General features: G+C 37.2%; 3 protein-coding genes and 1 long non-coding RNA gene across 5 annotated transcripts; 3 read left to right on the top strand and 1 right to left on the bottom strand.

Annotated features, from left to right (window-relative positions):
- Positions 1-206: 206 nt before the first annotated feature.
- LOC118438870 lies at positions 207-1,509 on the top strand. The gene is made up of 3 exons (XR_004837101.1): positions 207-620; positions 684-1,295; positions 1,368-1,509. It is a non-coding gene; the product is annotated as an uncharacterized LOC118438870 (long non-coding RNA).
- Positions 1,510-2,110: 601 nt separating this feature from the next.
- Positions 2,111-5,365, top strand: LOC110859644 (SEC14-like protein 2). Of its 2 annotated transcripts, XM_022108612.2 has the most exons (8): positions 2,183-2,296; positions 2,394-2,478; positions 2,664-2,739; positions 2,805-2,848; positions 3,183-3,297; positions 3,514-3,720; positions 4,486-4,566; positions 4,642-5,365. In XM_022108612.2, the coding sequence occupies exons 2-8, from the start codon at positions 2,422-2,424 to the stop codon at positions 4,881-4,883; spliced, it is 822 nt and encodes a 273-aa protein (XP_021964304.1). In that variant the 5' UTR covers positions 2,183-2,296; positions 2,394-2,421; the 3' UTR covers positions 4,884-5,365. The 2 variants fall into 2 exon arrangements, with proteins under 2 accessions (XP_021964302.1, XP_021964304.1); XM_022108610.2 differs by lacking the exon at positions 2,394-2,478 and having other exon boundaries at positions 2,111-2,296.
- A 170-nt stretch (positions 5,366-5,535) lies between these two features.
- LOC110859697 (SEC14-like protein 2) lies at positions 5,536-15,283 on the top strand. The gene is made up of 7 exons (XM_022108669.2): positions 5,536-11,357; positions 11,851-11,926; positions 11,997-12,040; positions 12,114-12,228; positions 13,060-13,266; positions 14,187-14,267; positions 14,666-15,283. Exons 1-7 carry the CDS (start codon positions 11,250-11,252, stop codon positions 14,905-14,907), a joined length of 873 nt encoding a protein of 290 aa, XP_021964361.1. The 5' UTR covers positions 5,536-11,249; the 3' UTR covers positions 14,908-15,283.
- On the bottom strand, positions 5,806-10,081 carry LOC110859615. The gene is made up of 4 exons (XM_022108576.1): positions 9,872-10,081; positions 8,101-9,184; positions 7,428-8,043; positions 5,806-7,330 (listed from the first exon to the last, which is right to left on the bottom strand). Exons 1-4 carry the CDS (start codon positions 10,079-10,081, stop codon positions 5,806-5,808), a joined length of 3,435 nt encoding a protein of 1,144 aa, XP_021964268.1.
- Positions 15,284-16,253: the final 970 nt, after the last annotated feature.

Below are 16,253 nucleotides of genomic sequence, written 5' to 3'. Positions count from 1 at the left end.
CATTATTTCGGATGACGACCCATTTGAATGGACCCTAGATGGAAATCCATCCTGAAACGAGTGAAATACCGAAAAAATAGATTTATTGTGTAATTCGGACTAGATTTCCCACGCAAGGTGGAGGCAACACGTCTGACGTAATTCTGACCTATGTGCAATATGTACATCTGGTTTGGTCAGGCAGGTATTACTTTCTCGGTATTAAACTTGTTACCGGTTGGCATAATAATTTTACCACTACATAAATATTTCTTGCCGATACGGTGAAACTTCAATTCTTTTGCATACCTGCAATTGTATTCCTTATAAATATGTACCATGTGAATACTGATACTGATGTTAGTCGTGAATACTAGTTGGGATTATTCTAACACTTGATTTAAAGGAGTGCGAACTTGCAGCACGTGTAATAAAGTAGCGGAAGCAACGTGCTTACACGTGACTTCGTCGCCGTAGCTAGATCTGCTTCTGCTGATTCGTACCTACTTTTAGGCGTCCTGTTTCGATTTGCCGATTTCGAATCATCACATAGGGTGATTTATGGGAACAATAAAAATGGTCTTTATTCTGGTCAATAAAGTTTTTCGCAATGCATTAAAATGGTTACCAGTTCTACACACGTATGCATTTTCTCACATTTTTATTTATCTATTTATTATGCTATAGATAAATTTATTTCGCAGTTGAGCAAGACCCCAGAAGGTCAAAGGTACCATGGATGAAGCATCGTTGGAAAGGTACGTTAAGAAAATAGGTAGATACACTCTTAGAACTGTGGTAATAAAAGTGCATACTCGTTTATTACCGAACGGTTGGTAAATATAGACTATCCCGTAGCAGTAATAAAATTGTTTACCAAAATTCATTATAATGAAAAAACTTTATTTCTTATTGTGTGGTATTATCGGGAAAACCAAAGCGGTAATATAAAATTACCAAGTAATGTTAATTTAACACTGCATTGAGGAATATGATTAATACTGCCTCGCATTAAATCTTTTCGTTTAATGGGTAATAAGTTAAAACTCTAATGCGGTGTAGTTTTAATACTACTCCGGTAAATATCTTTTGCAAACTCGACCCCGCAACATTCAAAAGCACTGGGACTCGCTCTCAGAAAATTTGTTCGTTTAGAATTCCTTTCAAGCTGGTTCTTAAAGGTAAATCTAAAGGTAATTAGATTAATGCTAATTAATTTGTTGATGCCAAAGTGTAACTTATTCATTTTTAAATGTACATAAATTTCATTTTTAGTCACTGCAAAGTTTGCTGCCAAACTGATCGAGCTACAAATGGTGAGTTTGTTCTAAAACATAAAACACCGTTTATTGATTAGTTAACTAAATTTGTTTTTCTTGTTCCTTTAGGGATTCATCAGTAATTCAAGATCAGAAGTCATTTGCTGAAACTATTGTTGAGATCTTGCCATTTTGGACATCTCCAGGGACTGCTCTTGGAATTGTAAATTTTAAGTTGAAGGTACTATTTTAAATAGTCTATTTATGAAATTTTAACTAAAAAATATTGTGTATAATTTTGACGTTCTAAAAAATATGATTTAATAAAATATTTTTTACGAATATTTACCAAATTTAGTGTAATCATTACCACAATAATAATTAACATTCCCCCAGGCAGTAATAATATTAATACCAAATTATATTAATAATACACCAAGCGGTAATAATGGCATTACAATGGTAACTAATTATTACTGCAAAGGAGTTTTTGTTGTTACTCAGCAAAGCTGTTTTTAATACCTCGTTAAAATGAATCAATCCCGGGTCAGTAACTTTGGAAATGGTTACCGCACGGTAAATAAAAAGTTACCACGGCAGTAGAGTCACATAGATACTCCGCCTGGTAAGAATTTCGGTAATGAAATTCTTAAGAGTGTACATATGCATTGGTAACTTTGTAGGGTTGATATCTCCTGGTTTTTATCGGAAAAAATTCCCACGCTTCTCCTCTCATTAATTATGCTCCAATTAATTATCGAAGTAGGGATTTCACGTGTCAGGTACGTACTCCTTGTTTCAGGAGACCGGTATCATTAAGGAGATGAAATCAGTGACCAGTCGTAAAATTTAATGAGATGAAATACCTAACTTTTGGTCAGAACGAGAGTAAACTTTGGGTTGACTGGAGTGAATATTAGTTCCGCGGATAAAAGTACGTGATTAAAATGTTGTTAAGTGTGCTCTTGGTGGTTGTCGTCATACTCCACGAGATTCCTGCGCAGGGAATAAACGAAGACTTGGTAATAACTTTGGAACAAAAAGAAAAATTGGACGAGGTAAGACCAATTTTGGTCTGGTAAAGTTACTTGAATTGTTTTCAAAAAAATTATGTAGAAGGATTCTTAAATATTTTAACTTTCAAATTTCTGACAGGGTTTCACAAGCTGAAATATGATAATCTATGAAATACAATTATTTATTTAAGTCCAGTACTCAAGACAATTATTGGCGTGAAAAGGTTTAGCGAAATAGTTAAATAATTAATAGTTAAACACTTAGATAAATATTTTCAAGAAATCGTATGGCATGTAAATTGCAATTACTTGATTATCTTAATAACTATTCTAGCACAAGTATTTGCAAACTAAAATAAAAAAAGAATATGTGTATGTAATTAGTAATTAGTGAACTAATTATGTGCAGTTTAGAGAAATTATGGAACCCAAGTTGCCTCATGACTACATGAAGATGGACATATATCTTATCCGGTGGCTGAAAGGTACGCAATTAATCAGTTCAGAAAATTCTAAACGGCTATTTTTTATACATTCATTTTCTAATCAGCACGAGACTTTGATATTCCTGCCGCTACCCGCATGCTGCGAGAGGTAGTCTTGTTTTACATGTTACCAATTCTTAGTAAAGTGGTTTCCATCAAGTTTATGCAGTTGGCACCGTTGAATAATATCACTCATTCCGCTTTACGTCCTTAATGCATTCATAAATATATATTTGTATCGATCACACTAATGTTTCGTATTATTAGATTAGCAAAATTCTTATTACTTCCACCTTAATTAAGAACGAGGTTTTCAAAAAAAAGCGGGGATGCGAACTGCATGAACCTATCTATCACCAGATTATAGACATTGAAGGAGTGGTACTCGAAATTAATAATTTATACAATAACATAAATACGACATATTCACTCGAAACGTTTAGAATCTCCACTGGCGTGAAGAAAACGGAATGGACAGCATATTGGACGAAGATTGGACCGAGTTTAACACCCAGTATCGTTTCAACCTGGAAGGCTGCGATGATAACGGTGCTCCAGGTATATATGTAGTTTTAGGGTTATCTGTAGAATATCACGCCAAATTCTTTTTGTTATATTGGAATAGATACAATTATTCCAATATAATCATTCACTTACATAAATACATTATGAACGCACTTAATTTTCAAAAGGTGAAATTATTTTTAAAAGTGTACATCCCCAGGATCACAAAGAACGTTAAACATCACCTTAAAAACAATTGAATTTTTGCAGTTGCCGTGCTATTCGTGGGTGAGTGGGACATGCGCAGGGCCGCCTTGGCCGGACAGTCAGACAAAATGCGGCGCTTCATTGACAAGTTGTTTGAAGAGGTGACCACGGTTTTAAGAACTCAACAAACTCGTGGGTACAACGCGACGAGGGTGAACATCATTTTGGACGCGGCTTCGCTCAGTTTCCAAGTTCAGGCTTGTCCCCGGTGTAAGTATATTCAAGCTAAAGTTATTAACCCTTTAAAGAGAGTACTTGAGTGTGTAATGACAAGGAAGCGCATCTGTTTGTGGACGCTATAAGCATGTTGGGGTCATCCAGATGGTTGAGAAATTGAAATGGGTACACTCAAAACAAAACAGTGTCAATATATGACTTAACTGGCTTGATTATAATTGTGATTCCGAGTAGTAATGAATTTTTTCCGACCGGTCATAACATTATAACTACCGGTATCAAAATCATCATAACTCGGATTCAACATTGTAACCAAGGCGGTTAAGTCATATATTGACACCGACCGTGTTGATTCGACAAATTTTTATTTTGAGTGTAGTTAACTTAAAAAAATTGAAACATTTAGACTTGAACAGTTGGTTTTATTAAGGAATACCCTAATTTTCGGCAAGAAAATTCCTACATTTAAGATTTGGGGACATGTCTCAAAATGGCGACCTGAGTGTCGAGGAATTGAAACTAAAAACATTTTTCAATTCTTTATTTAGGCAGAAATGTGGTTAAGTATGTATAATGCCTGGACCATATTTAATTATGCAACGGTATGAATTGTAAGATTCGGTTTTACGGAAATTTTGGAATTACATATGTACGTAGTTCAAGTTGCTACAACCAATGTTTATTCGAACTCCATAACTTGCAAAATTTCAAGAAAAATCTGACTGTTACACTTCAGATCGTCCCACTGTTTGCAGCAGGGTTTCCTCTTGTGTTAATAATTGATTTGTCACTTTCCAGGTATTCCGTTCTATATTTACCTCGTGCAAACACTTGGGGCCCACTTCCCAAATACAGTCAACGTTTGTCTCGTCGTCAACAGTAAGACGGCAAAAAATACATGTTCTCACACTGCATAAACAAGTTTATCTAACTTTTTGCACACATTACATTCAGCTCCGGACATTGCGGTCCCACTCTGGAACAACATTATCAAGCCTGTCGCACCTCCAGATGTTCGGAAGCTGGTGGACGTCTACGGAAGGAAGAGGAGTGTATGGCGGGAAGCTTTGTTGACCAAGTATGGCATCGATTGGACTAAAATGAGTCACGACATGGGCGGGGATGGACCTGACCCCGTCGATTCGAATGATCTCAGAAAGAATGGATATTTGTACGAGTGTCCAGAATTAAAATAAATTTAATATGTCACATTGTTTTTATTCGTAAGTAAATTCTTATGAGGTGTGTGAGTTGTAAATTCACGTTGGTTAATTTATGAGTGTGTGTATGTTAAGTGTAGCGCAACTTGAATTAGTGTGCACCAGTTTCTTAGCATAAAGCTCTATGGTTGTGTAAATGATTTCGTAGTTAACTTCAATTGGTTAATTTTATATTAATATTAACTGGTTTATTTATGTTTCAATTAATTAGTACATACAAACTGTGTATGATACTATTTCTATTAGTTGATTTGGGGTAATGTGATACAACTATTTCTGATAGGTAACTTGATACAACTACTTTGATGGGTAATTTGATACAAGTAATTTGCAATCTCAATTTCCCATTTGGGGCAATCTGAGATTTGCGATTCACTCTTGTGCAGAACAACCCTCTGTTACAAAAAGATTAAATGGGCGTTACGCGGGCTTTGGTCCGTGGCTAGCTTTATACTGCAGAGCGGACGGAAAAGCACCCGTGTATGCTAAATCTCACAGTTCATTCCAGCTAAAATAAGTCTATTTCCGCATTATATACATAAACACAATAGTTTGTTCATCATTGGAACAAATGCATGCATACATTACATACTACCATTTCTACCTGTTTAGCAAACTACAAAGCTGGACAACTCAGTCTGCATAAGATGAGTTTGCACTCTGCTTGCTGCCAGTGTTCTGTGTTGCAAAACATTGATTTGCATGCTTCGGTTTGCTTCTACTGCAAAACCAATGTAAATTGCGTTCAATCTGCATCTTAAATGCAAACTGAACACAAAATGCAAACTACACATTACAACTCCAATTGCATTCATATTCCTACATATTAGGAATCTGAATATTCCGGCCCCCTCGGACTAACTAGTTCTAAAATAATATTACTTAATACTAACTAAAATTAATTTTCAGTCTTTAGATCAGCGTTTTCTGTTTCGACGGGTAGTAGGCACAGCTTTACGATGGGTCGCTCGTACTCTCCAGTAGCTGCTCTCACCAGTACCTTTCTGACCTTCTGATCTGCTCCTGGTTTAACTTCTATAACTCGTCCAAGTTTCCAATGTAAAGGTGGCAAGTTATCTTCCTTGATTATTACCAGTGAGCCTTCTTTAATGGATTCCACTGGTTGCATCCATTTTGGTCTTTGTTGTAGTCTGACGATATATTCAGATGACCATCTTTTCCAGAACTGTTGTAGCATCTGTTGAACTAGCTGCCATCTCACGAGTCTGGTAGTTGGGATTTCAGTTAAATCCGGATCAGGGATCGACGTCAATGGTTGACCAATGATGAAATGTCCAGGTGTCAGTGCTCTTAAATCCGATGGATCAGTTGACTCAGGCGTTAATGGTCTTGAGTTTAGCACTGCCTCGATCTGGCTTGTAAGAGTTGTCAGCTCTTCGAATGTTAATCGATTTAATCCCATTATTCTTCTAAGATGGTATTTGGTCGATTTCACCCCTGCCTCCCAGAGTCCTCCGAAGTGTGGCGCTGAAGGTGGGTTGAAATGCCAAGATATTCCTTCCTTAGACATTGTTAATGCGATCTGATTATTGTGGCTTACATTGTCGGTAAGTTTCTGCAACTCCTTTAGCTCCTTGTCAGCTCCGACAAAGTTTGTGCCGTTATCGCTGTATATGTCTGATGGCTTGCCTCGCCTAGCTATGAATCTTCTTAAGGCAGCAATAAATGCTTCAGTGCTGGCCGAACTAACAACTTCTAAGTGTATGGCTCTAGTCGCACAGCAAATGAATATCGCTAAATATGCCTTTAATGTCACCTTACTTCTGGGTGTAATAGGTCGAATCAAGAAAGGTCCAGCATAATCGATTCCACATTTCTGGAAAGTATGGGATGGAGTTACTCGAAATGAAGGTAGATCTGCCATCATCTGTTGCATGGTTTCTGCTCGATTTCTTGTACAGATGACACATTTTCGAATGATCCTCCTCACAGCATCCTTTCCTCGAACAATCCAATATCTTTGTTGTAGATAAGATAATAAAGTTTGTGAACCAGCATGTAGGTTCAACAAATGCGCATTTTCTATTATCATCGTTGTAATTCTGTGATGCGGTGGCAGCAGAATTGGATGTTTCTGATGCACAGGAATGCTTGCATGACGAAGCCTTCCCCCCACTCGCAAAATGTTGTCTTTGTCGATGAATGGGTTCAACGATAATAAGCTGCTTTTACTGGATAACTTCCCTTTAGTTCTAAGCTGCAACAGATCTGAAGCGAACTCTTCCTCTTGAGCGATACAAATCCAACGTCTAAGAGATACCTCAAGTTCCACTGTCGACAGCCAAGGGTTACTAATTGATTCAGCTGCAAATCCATGTTTCTTCTGGACTGCTGCTCTCGTATTATTTATAAATCTTAATAATCTTGCTGTGATTCGTTGCAATCTGGTTAATGTTGAGTACCTGAGAATCAGATCTCTCGGTATTCTAATATTTGTTAAATGACACACTGAAGCATCACGTCTTTCTTCACTTGGCTCTTATTTACTCACAACTTCACTTGTTTGGTACAGGTGGTTTCTCATTCAACCAAGACGGCCCGTTCCACCATAATGGATGGTTAATAAATTCTTGTACACTTATTCCACGAGATGCACAATCAGCCGGGTTATCAATTCCACGAACGAATCCCCATTTATCTCCCGGAATTAATTCTTGAATTTTGGTAATTCTATTTGCAACAAAGGTTTTATACTTATACGGTTCAGACCTAATCCATCCAAGAGTTAGTGTTGAATCTGCATAGGCCACCATATCAGTAAAGTTCATTTTCAAAGCCTTTGCAACTAACGGCATAAATTCTGCTAACAGTAGTGCTCCACAAAGTTCCAACCTTGGTAACGATTGTTGCCTTACTGGCGCTACTCTAGTCTTTGAGGATACCAGATATGATAATCCGTTTCCTTTTTCATCATAATACACCAAATAAACTACAGCTGAATACGCTTGTTCAGACGCATCACTGAATCCTACCAAATATGTCTGTCGATTTTTTCCTGAGTGACCAACTTGCGCTCTAGGAATTTTTAACATTTGTAAATTTTTCAGTTCAATTTTAAAATTATCCCACTTTTGTTGAATTGTTATTGGCACTAAATCATCCCAGTTCAAATTTTCTTTCCAAATTGATTGCATTAAAATTTTTGCATTAATTATTATGGGTGCGCACCAACCAATGGGATCGAATAATTTCGAAATTTCAGATAGAATCACTCGTTTTGTTAATGAACCTACTTTTACATTACCAAATATATCAGCTCTAAATCCAAAACAATCTTGAGCGGGGTTCCAATAGATTCCAAGTGTTTTCACAGTTGCGTCTTTATCAAATGTCAGCGATTTTGTTTCTCCCAGATCTTCAGGAATTGACATAAGAGCTTTTTCGGAATTTGAAGTAAATTTTCTGATTGACATTCCGCAACGTTTCAATAGTTCAATGATTTCGTGCTGAAGTTTTACTGCATTCTCTTCAGTGTCAGCTCCAGACAATAAATCATCCATATAAAAATCTTCTTGTAACACTGGTGATGCAATTGGAAAATCAACTTGTTTTGCTAACTCGCTTAGCACACGAGTAGCTAAATATGGACCAGCAGCCGTGCCATAAGTAATTGTTAGTAATTTATAATGTTTAAGTGGTTGATCTGGCGATTCCCTCCACACAATATGTTGAAATTCTTGATCATCACTCGATACAAGGATCTGTCTGTACATTTTTTCAATATCAGCATTTATTGCAATTTTATGCTTTCGGAATCTCATTATTAAGTTTGCTAATTTGTCTTGAACAGTAGGTCCAACCATCATTGTATCATTCAATGAGAGGCCGTTAGACGTTTTAGCTGATGCGTCAAATACTACGCGAAATTTGGTCGTGGTAGATGATTCTTTTAACACAAAATGGTGGGGTAAATAGCATCTAAATTCGCTATCTTTGTTTGGTGGTGGCACTTCTATCATATGCCCCAAGTTTATGTAGTCATCCATAAATTTTTTGTATTCTACAACATAGTGTTTATTTTTATGGAGTCGCCGTTCTACTTGCTTGAAACGATTTATTGCAATATTTAATGATTCCCCTAACTGCACTTTAGGAGTTTTAAATGGGTATTTCACAATGAACTCACCCGCTTTGGTTCTTTGAACAGTATTTTTAAAATGGTCCTCACACCGTTTTTGCTCAGCACTGAGCAGTTGTGAGTCTTGCACTTTTTCTATTTCCCAGAAACTTTTTAATAATGCATCCAGCTTTAAATTCTGGTCATTTTCAATTGATTTATTAATTTGAGTATGATACAATTTCATCTCATTTTGATTATTAGTTCGGCCGCCGCCAATTAACCATCCTAATTGTGAATTAATTGCGATCGGTCCATTGGAATCCCCTTCCTTCTCCCCATCGATTATATTATAAAAGAGTTCAGCTCCGATTAATATATCGATATCAGCTGGGGTTTGAAATGTCGGATCCGCGAGTTGATTATTTGTTTTACTTTTGATTATTTGATTATGAAGACGGCTGACAGTGCTTTCACCTATCTTCGCAATTGGTAACCTACTAATTTTTGGTACCACGTAAGCTTCCATATGGAAAGTTTTATTTTTATCGAAATGTGGACAAAAGGTAATATTCACGATTCCCTTTGCACATCCGACTTGATTCTGACCTAGTCCACTAATTGGTACATAGGTTTTTCGTTTTCGCAATTTCAGCCGATTGGCGCATGATGCAGTTATAAAATTATTTGTTGATGCATTATCTAACAATGTTTTACAGTTCACAAATTCATTTAAATTATTCTTGATGGCCACACAGGCTGTTGCTATTATTGGATAGCAATCTGAAGGCGTTTCTAGTCATTCAGAATTGTTGTAGAACAAGCTGGATCCTCCATTACTTGAAGTTGAAGAGATGCCTTCACTCCTCCCCTGGGTGTGAAATACCTGGCTAGTTCTTTCTTGTTGATGTTCAGCTTGTTGCTGATTTCCTTGCTGTCGTTCATAATTCTGTTCCCTCCGAGAATTATAGTTAGCTTGCGTGTGCATATTTTGATTTTGAGCATCATTTCGTTGATTCTCAGCGGCGTTATTGTGAAGTAAATAACTATGTTGCTGATTACACTTTTTGCATCTAAAAGGACTCACAGATGCCATGTTTGGGTAGTAGACAAATATAACATAATTTTTCCCTTTTTACAAGCGCCCATCGACCTTCCACCGTTGCACCCTTAAATTCTCTGCATTTGTATAGTGGATGATTTTCCCTACATCCCATCTTACATTTTTTAGTGGGTGCTTGAGTGTGGTGCACGGTAGCTGTCTTCTTTTCAGACCCTGATTTCTGATTTGATGCAACATACGCAGTATTTTCTAACGCCATGGCATGCCGTTCTAAAAATGAAATTAGGTCCGCCAATTTGATTATGTCATTGTCCTTAAGACTATGCTCCCACAAGTCTTTTGCAGCAGGATCAAGTTTGCTTGCGATGTGATAGATGTAAAATTGTTCTGCATGTACATCCAGATTACAATGAAGAAGCTCCATGGATCTGATACATCTATTTGCGGCATCGATAAGGGCTTTGACGGATTTTGACGTTGCTGTTGCTTTTGGCTGAGAGCAAAACTTATCCTAAAAACTTAGAAAAGCAAACGCACTCTGATTTACCCAACAAGCAAGCCATATAAAGTTAAGATTTAACTTGACGAGTAAATTTTATGTACTTTGGATTTAGTTAGTCCAGTTTTCTTAACCTCTTAACGACGAAGTGCACACATTTGTGTAGTCGTTTTATTTTCCGCTGACGACATGTGTGTACTGCACAGATTACCCTAAGACCAAAATTTCTTTCGGAAAAGAGTATTTCTACGGTACTTTGTGGGAAATTAGATGGTAAAAGGTGGATTTTTTCCGACATTTTCCTTCTGAAATTTTGGAATTTTCCCTATACCGAGCAATGTTAAAAAGTGGATTTCTTTTTGGTTTTGTCAAAAAACTTTTAGTTGGTTGCTAGCAGGTGCAACTATGTATGCAATCAACATCGTACCAAGGGGAAATTTTATTTAAAAATCAGAGGTAAGAAAGAGGTCAATACAAAATTGAGACTGCATTTTCTTTTGGAAAGGGTAGCAAGAATTTTAAGAGTGTTTTCACCTTGCTCAGACCGGCGGATATGAACAGGTAGATGATATCAGCAGCTAGTAAAATCTGTAGAAACCAAATAAATGTGCATGTTAGACGTCTTGTTCAGAAAGAGTGGAAACTTTGTGCCGGCTGGATTAAATATTACGGAGTTACGCGGATAAAGTGTAAGTGATTGAAATGTTGCTACATTTCCTGCTTGTGTTCTGCTTACTCAAACAAATTCCTGCCGAAGGATTAAACGACGACTTGGTAATAACTTGGGAACAAAAAGTAAAATTGGACGAGGTAAGAAAATTTTCAAAATTAGGTACTGTGGTTGTTGAATTCAATAAGATTTATTTTCATTTTGCCTCCGGGTTATTGGGGTCTCCCCTGTTAAAAACATAGACTTGTAAGGGTGGAGCAGCTACTCAAACAAACAAAAAACATAGCCACCCTGAAAACAAACATTTGTCAAATCAACACCGCCAGTGTCAATATATGACTTAACCGCCTTGGTGAAAATGTTGAATCCGAGTTATGATGATTTTGATACCGGTAGTTATAATGTTATGACCGGACGGAAACATTTCACTACCACCCGGAATTACAATTGTAACCACGGCGGTTAAGTCATATATTGACACCGGCGGTGTTGATTTGACAAATTCTTGTTGAGTGCATGTTGAAGGAAGAAATAGGGATAATTTATGAATAATCGAGGGCGTCAAACCTTTCCCCTGAGAATTTAATGGAGTATGAATTTAATCAGTTTAATTAGTCGATAAATTGCTTTCAGTTTAGAACAATCATGGAACCCCACCTGCCCCACGACTACATGAAGGCGGATATTTATCTTCTCAGGTGGCTGCAAGGTACACAATTTGTTAACAGATGCACATTTTCATAAACCTCCAAATATGACCCGTATTATTTTCAAAACAGTTCGAAACTTTGATATTCCCGCTGCTGCCCGAATGTTGCGAGAGGTAGTTATCAAATTTACTAGTTAGTGCAACGATGTAGATCATATTTATTTATGTATTCTCTCGAAACTTTTAGAATCTCCGTTGGCGGGAAGAAAACGAAATGGATACCGTATTGGAGGAAGATTGGACCGAGTTTAACAACCAGTATCGTTTTAATCTGGATAGTTGTGATGATAAAGGAGCCCCAGGTAGGCTTGTGAATTTTGTATGCCTTACGTTGTACAAAATTGCGCCAGAATCATTCAACTTTAATCATTATAAAATTTTACGTATAGCGAGATGCACTTGAGGCGATCGTTAACAATTAAAAACAAATGGTTCAAGTTTTCAAGCTCTTTCGACTCGAAGGTTCATCTCGAAAAGAGAACTTGTGCATGTCTGGTTGTTTAGATGTAAAGTTTTCATTAGCGTAATATTTAATTTATTATTGTTCTTTCCATGTTCATTTTACATATTTACATTTATTTCGAAAAGCTAAACGACCAGCGCCGTACATAAATTTCCCTATCTGAATATTTAACAGCGTAATATTGGTAAACACATATGTATTGCACACCGGGGTGAAAAAATTAAGGGATTTTATGCATAAATTCGGCTGGGTTTTATGCAGAGAATTGGCTGAATTTTATGCAGAAAAATGTATGCACAAAATATGCTAAATTATGAATAATTGTGCGAAACCTTTCTGCTGAATATACCTGTCAGAACTTTTATACAGATCGTTCATACTTTTTCTGCACAAACCATTGTTTCGGGCATGTGTGTAGAATTTTCTCAAGTTCTATATACCATTTTCAAACGGGCATCTATATGTACATCGGTGAGTAATGATGTAATACCAATTTTGTCAAGTTAAGTCAACCTTTATCCGGGTATTAATGGATATCAGTTTACCAAACTGGTTTGATAACGATAACACTTTCAATCTGTAAAATCTATAAAAGCCAATTAACTAAATGTACCAGGAGCGGAAATTTTTACGTCTTAAACTTACTCAAAACAACGCTCTTGAATTTCAGTTGCCGTGCTTTTCGTGGGTGAGTGGGACATGCGACGAGCCGTGTTGGCTGGACAATCGGACAAAATGCGCCGCTTCATGGTGAAATGTTTTGAAGAGGTTACTACCGTTTTAAGAAACATGCAAGCACGTGGGTCAAACGCGACGAGAGTAAACATCATTCTGGATTTAGGCTCGCTCAATTTTCAAGTACAAGCTTGTCCCCGGTGTAAGTCAGAGTTATTGATCAATTCAGATCACACGCAATTAATAATTCTTGGATTCAAGTTTTATGTATGTCCCATTGGGGGTGGTTTTCATATATTACAGATATGACTTTATCTGTATATGACTGTATATATCCCTGTATATGAGTTTATCTTTCGCATAAAATTTCTTTTTTTTTGTTTTTGGGGCGAAGATTACGAAGATGTTTCGAAAATTAGAAAGTAACTTATTGAATTTTTGACAAGCCAATTAAAGGAAGTACTAGATGCGAGGTTGCCCGAAGCGATAACCTTTCGTTCTGGTCACCACATGCCGTGTAAATGACATGTATATTTTTTGTACTTGGTTGATGCGTATTTAAAAAAATACGCATGTACAGAAGGAAGGGTTGTAGGTTCGATTCCGGCCGAGCTCCCAATTTTTTTTGGTATTTGGCTTATTAAAAATTCAATGAGGTTACCTCTTCATCTTGTAAATAATTTACTTGTTTACTGGAATTTTCAAATCGGCTTACGTTACGCGATGTGTGAAGTGTAACCCCCCGATTTGGTTGAAATTTTGAAATTACGTGGTCCAAGTCAATACAACCAACGTTTCTCCAGGCAGTTTGTGCGATGGTTGGAATTTGTCACAATATTTTGAGGTCAAACTTGAAAAACGGGCGATGTTTACCAGGCGAAGGATGCAAACTCAACTTCCATTCTCTTCCGGTGCTAAAAATTACACATTTTTCAACTTTGACTTGCAATATTTTGCCAAATTCTGACCATCGCACAAACTGCCGCAAGAAACGTTGGCTGTATTGACATGGACCACATCATTTCGAAATTTCAACCTTGTCGGAGGATTACACTTCACACCATCGCATTGTAAGTAGCAAATTAGATTTCACCTCCTTCAATCATCTATTTGTCTTTACAGGTATTCCATTCTTCATTTACCTGGTGCAATCGCAGGGTGCCTATTTTCCGAACGTAGTCAACGTTGGGATCGTCATCAACAGTAAATTTATAAAATTCTGGCATCCTTGTCAAGGGTGTACCCCTACCTGTAACCACCTACCTACCGTACATTACCCTACATAAATCCCTGTTTTTCAAAGTGAATGACCTAGGGTCGACACACACACCAAATTGTAGGTATGCATTAATGAGTAAATCATTTCTACATATTTTTTTCATGAAAAATTTTGAGTGTAAAAGTTGGAATTTTTTATGTATATAGAAATGATTTACCCATCAATACCTACAATTTGGTATATGAGTCGACCCTAGATCATTCACTTAGAAAAACAGAGATTTAGGGTACAATACGGTAGGTAGGGAATTACAGGTATGTACCGGTACACCCCTGATCCTTGCTCCAAGTTTCAACTTGTCGCATGTACACATTCCACTCAGCTCCTGACGTTATAATCCCGGTGTGGAACAACTTCATCAAACCTGCTGCACCTCCAGAGATTCAGAAGCTGGTGGACGTTTACGGAAGGAAGAAGAGCCTCTGGCGTGAAGCTTTGTTGACAAAGTATGGCATCGATTTCGTTAAAATGAGCCACGAAATGGGCGGCGATGGACCTGACCCCGTCGATTCCAACGATCTTAGAAAGAGTGGATATTTGTACGCGTGTCCGGAATTAAAATAAATTTAATGTGCGTATTTATTCGACACTAGCGTATAATCCGTTCAACCTCATTTGATTTTCATTAAAATTGAGCGGAATTTTGCGCAGTTTCACCCGATTTGTGGAAAATAAATCAATATTATACGCTGAAACTCTGTGTCACCGACGGAAGTCGACAGAATGCTACAAGTGACAATTTGCAGGACCTCCGCAGGGGGCGAGTTTCGCAAAAATCTAAAGTTATTTATTTTAAATTGCATACTGTGAAGCGTCCTGAAGACATATGCACTGCGCACTGGTTTCTATCTGGTTACAACCAAACCTGATCAATTTCTTGTCTTCATTTCGAAATTCAATTTAAATTACTCACTCATTCTTCATTATTCAATGAATAATTCATTCATTCACTCATTCGCCACAGGTATTTTATATAGGGGAAAAATGAATGAATAAAGAATACTCATTCATTTAGAAATGTTGACTTATTCATTCATTCTTCATTCATTAAATTAATTATTCACTCATTCATTCATTCATTGCGGTATAATTGAATGAATGTCAACAGGTATGGTTACAATCGGATCGGTATATATTGGATTATCACAACATTACTAAACAGCAATGCTCGTTGTTACCATGCATGCCTATAGACATGAGGGTATAAACTCCGGTAAGAAATGATTTAATACTTGTTGCATAAGAGGACAAATGTACGTGTTAAACGTGTAAGGGTTGTTGTTTTAGGTGAGAAGCTCACTGATACTTACATCGCAACTACGATCCTAAAATTCTCACGGTGCATCGTATAAAAATTTATTATGCAGTGAAGTAAAGCACTCTTAAAAATAAGGTTAGCCTTTTGAAAAGGAAACCTACTCTGAATTAGACTTCCAGCAAGGTATACTAACAATGGAACCTTTTTTCAAGCTAGGGAGGGTCCATAAATCACGTGATCGATTTTTGGACAATTTTGACCCCCTCCCCCTTTGTAAATATACAAAAGTTAAAAAACCTTTACTCATGTCACGTGACATCTTACTATCTACCCCCCCCCCCCCCGGTGATAATTGGTAATTGGTGACAAATTTCAAACCCCCTCCCCACCTAATCGATCACGTGATTTATGGACGCTCCCCTAGAACAGGATTGAGAAACGAGTTAGATCAAGAAATCGACCGAGAAACTATGAATCACATGGCGCTTATCATTCCGTTGAATGGACTCTTTGAAGATAAATATTAAGAATCAAAGTATCCACGAGCGCACTGGTTTTTGGCCTCGTGGAGGTCGAGGGAGAGAAAATTGATTAAAAAGTTGAAAATTGACCGCCAATATTTTTCTTCAAAGGGGCCATTCAACGGAATAAT

This window comes from Folsomia candida, unplaced genomic scaffold, assembly GCF_002217175.1.
Source record: "Folsomia candida strain VU population unplaced genomic scaffold, ASM221717v1 Fcan01_Sc027, whole genome shotgun sequence".
Taxonomy (NCBI): Eukaryota; Metazoa; Arthropoda; class Collembola; order Entomobryomorpha; family Isotomidae; genus Folsomia; species Folsomia candida.
This window is presented reverse-complemented; position numbering and strand designations above follow the sequence as displayed.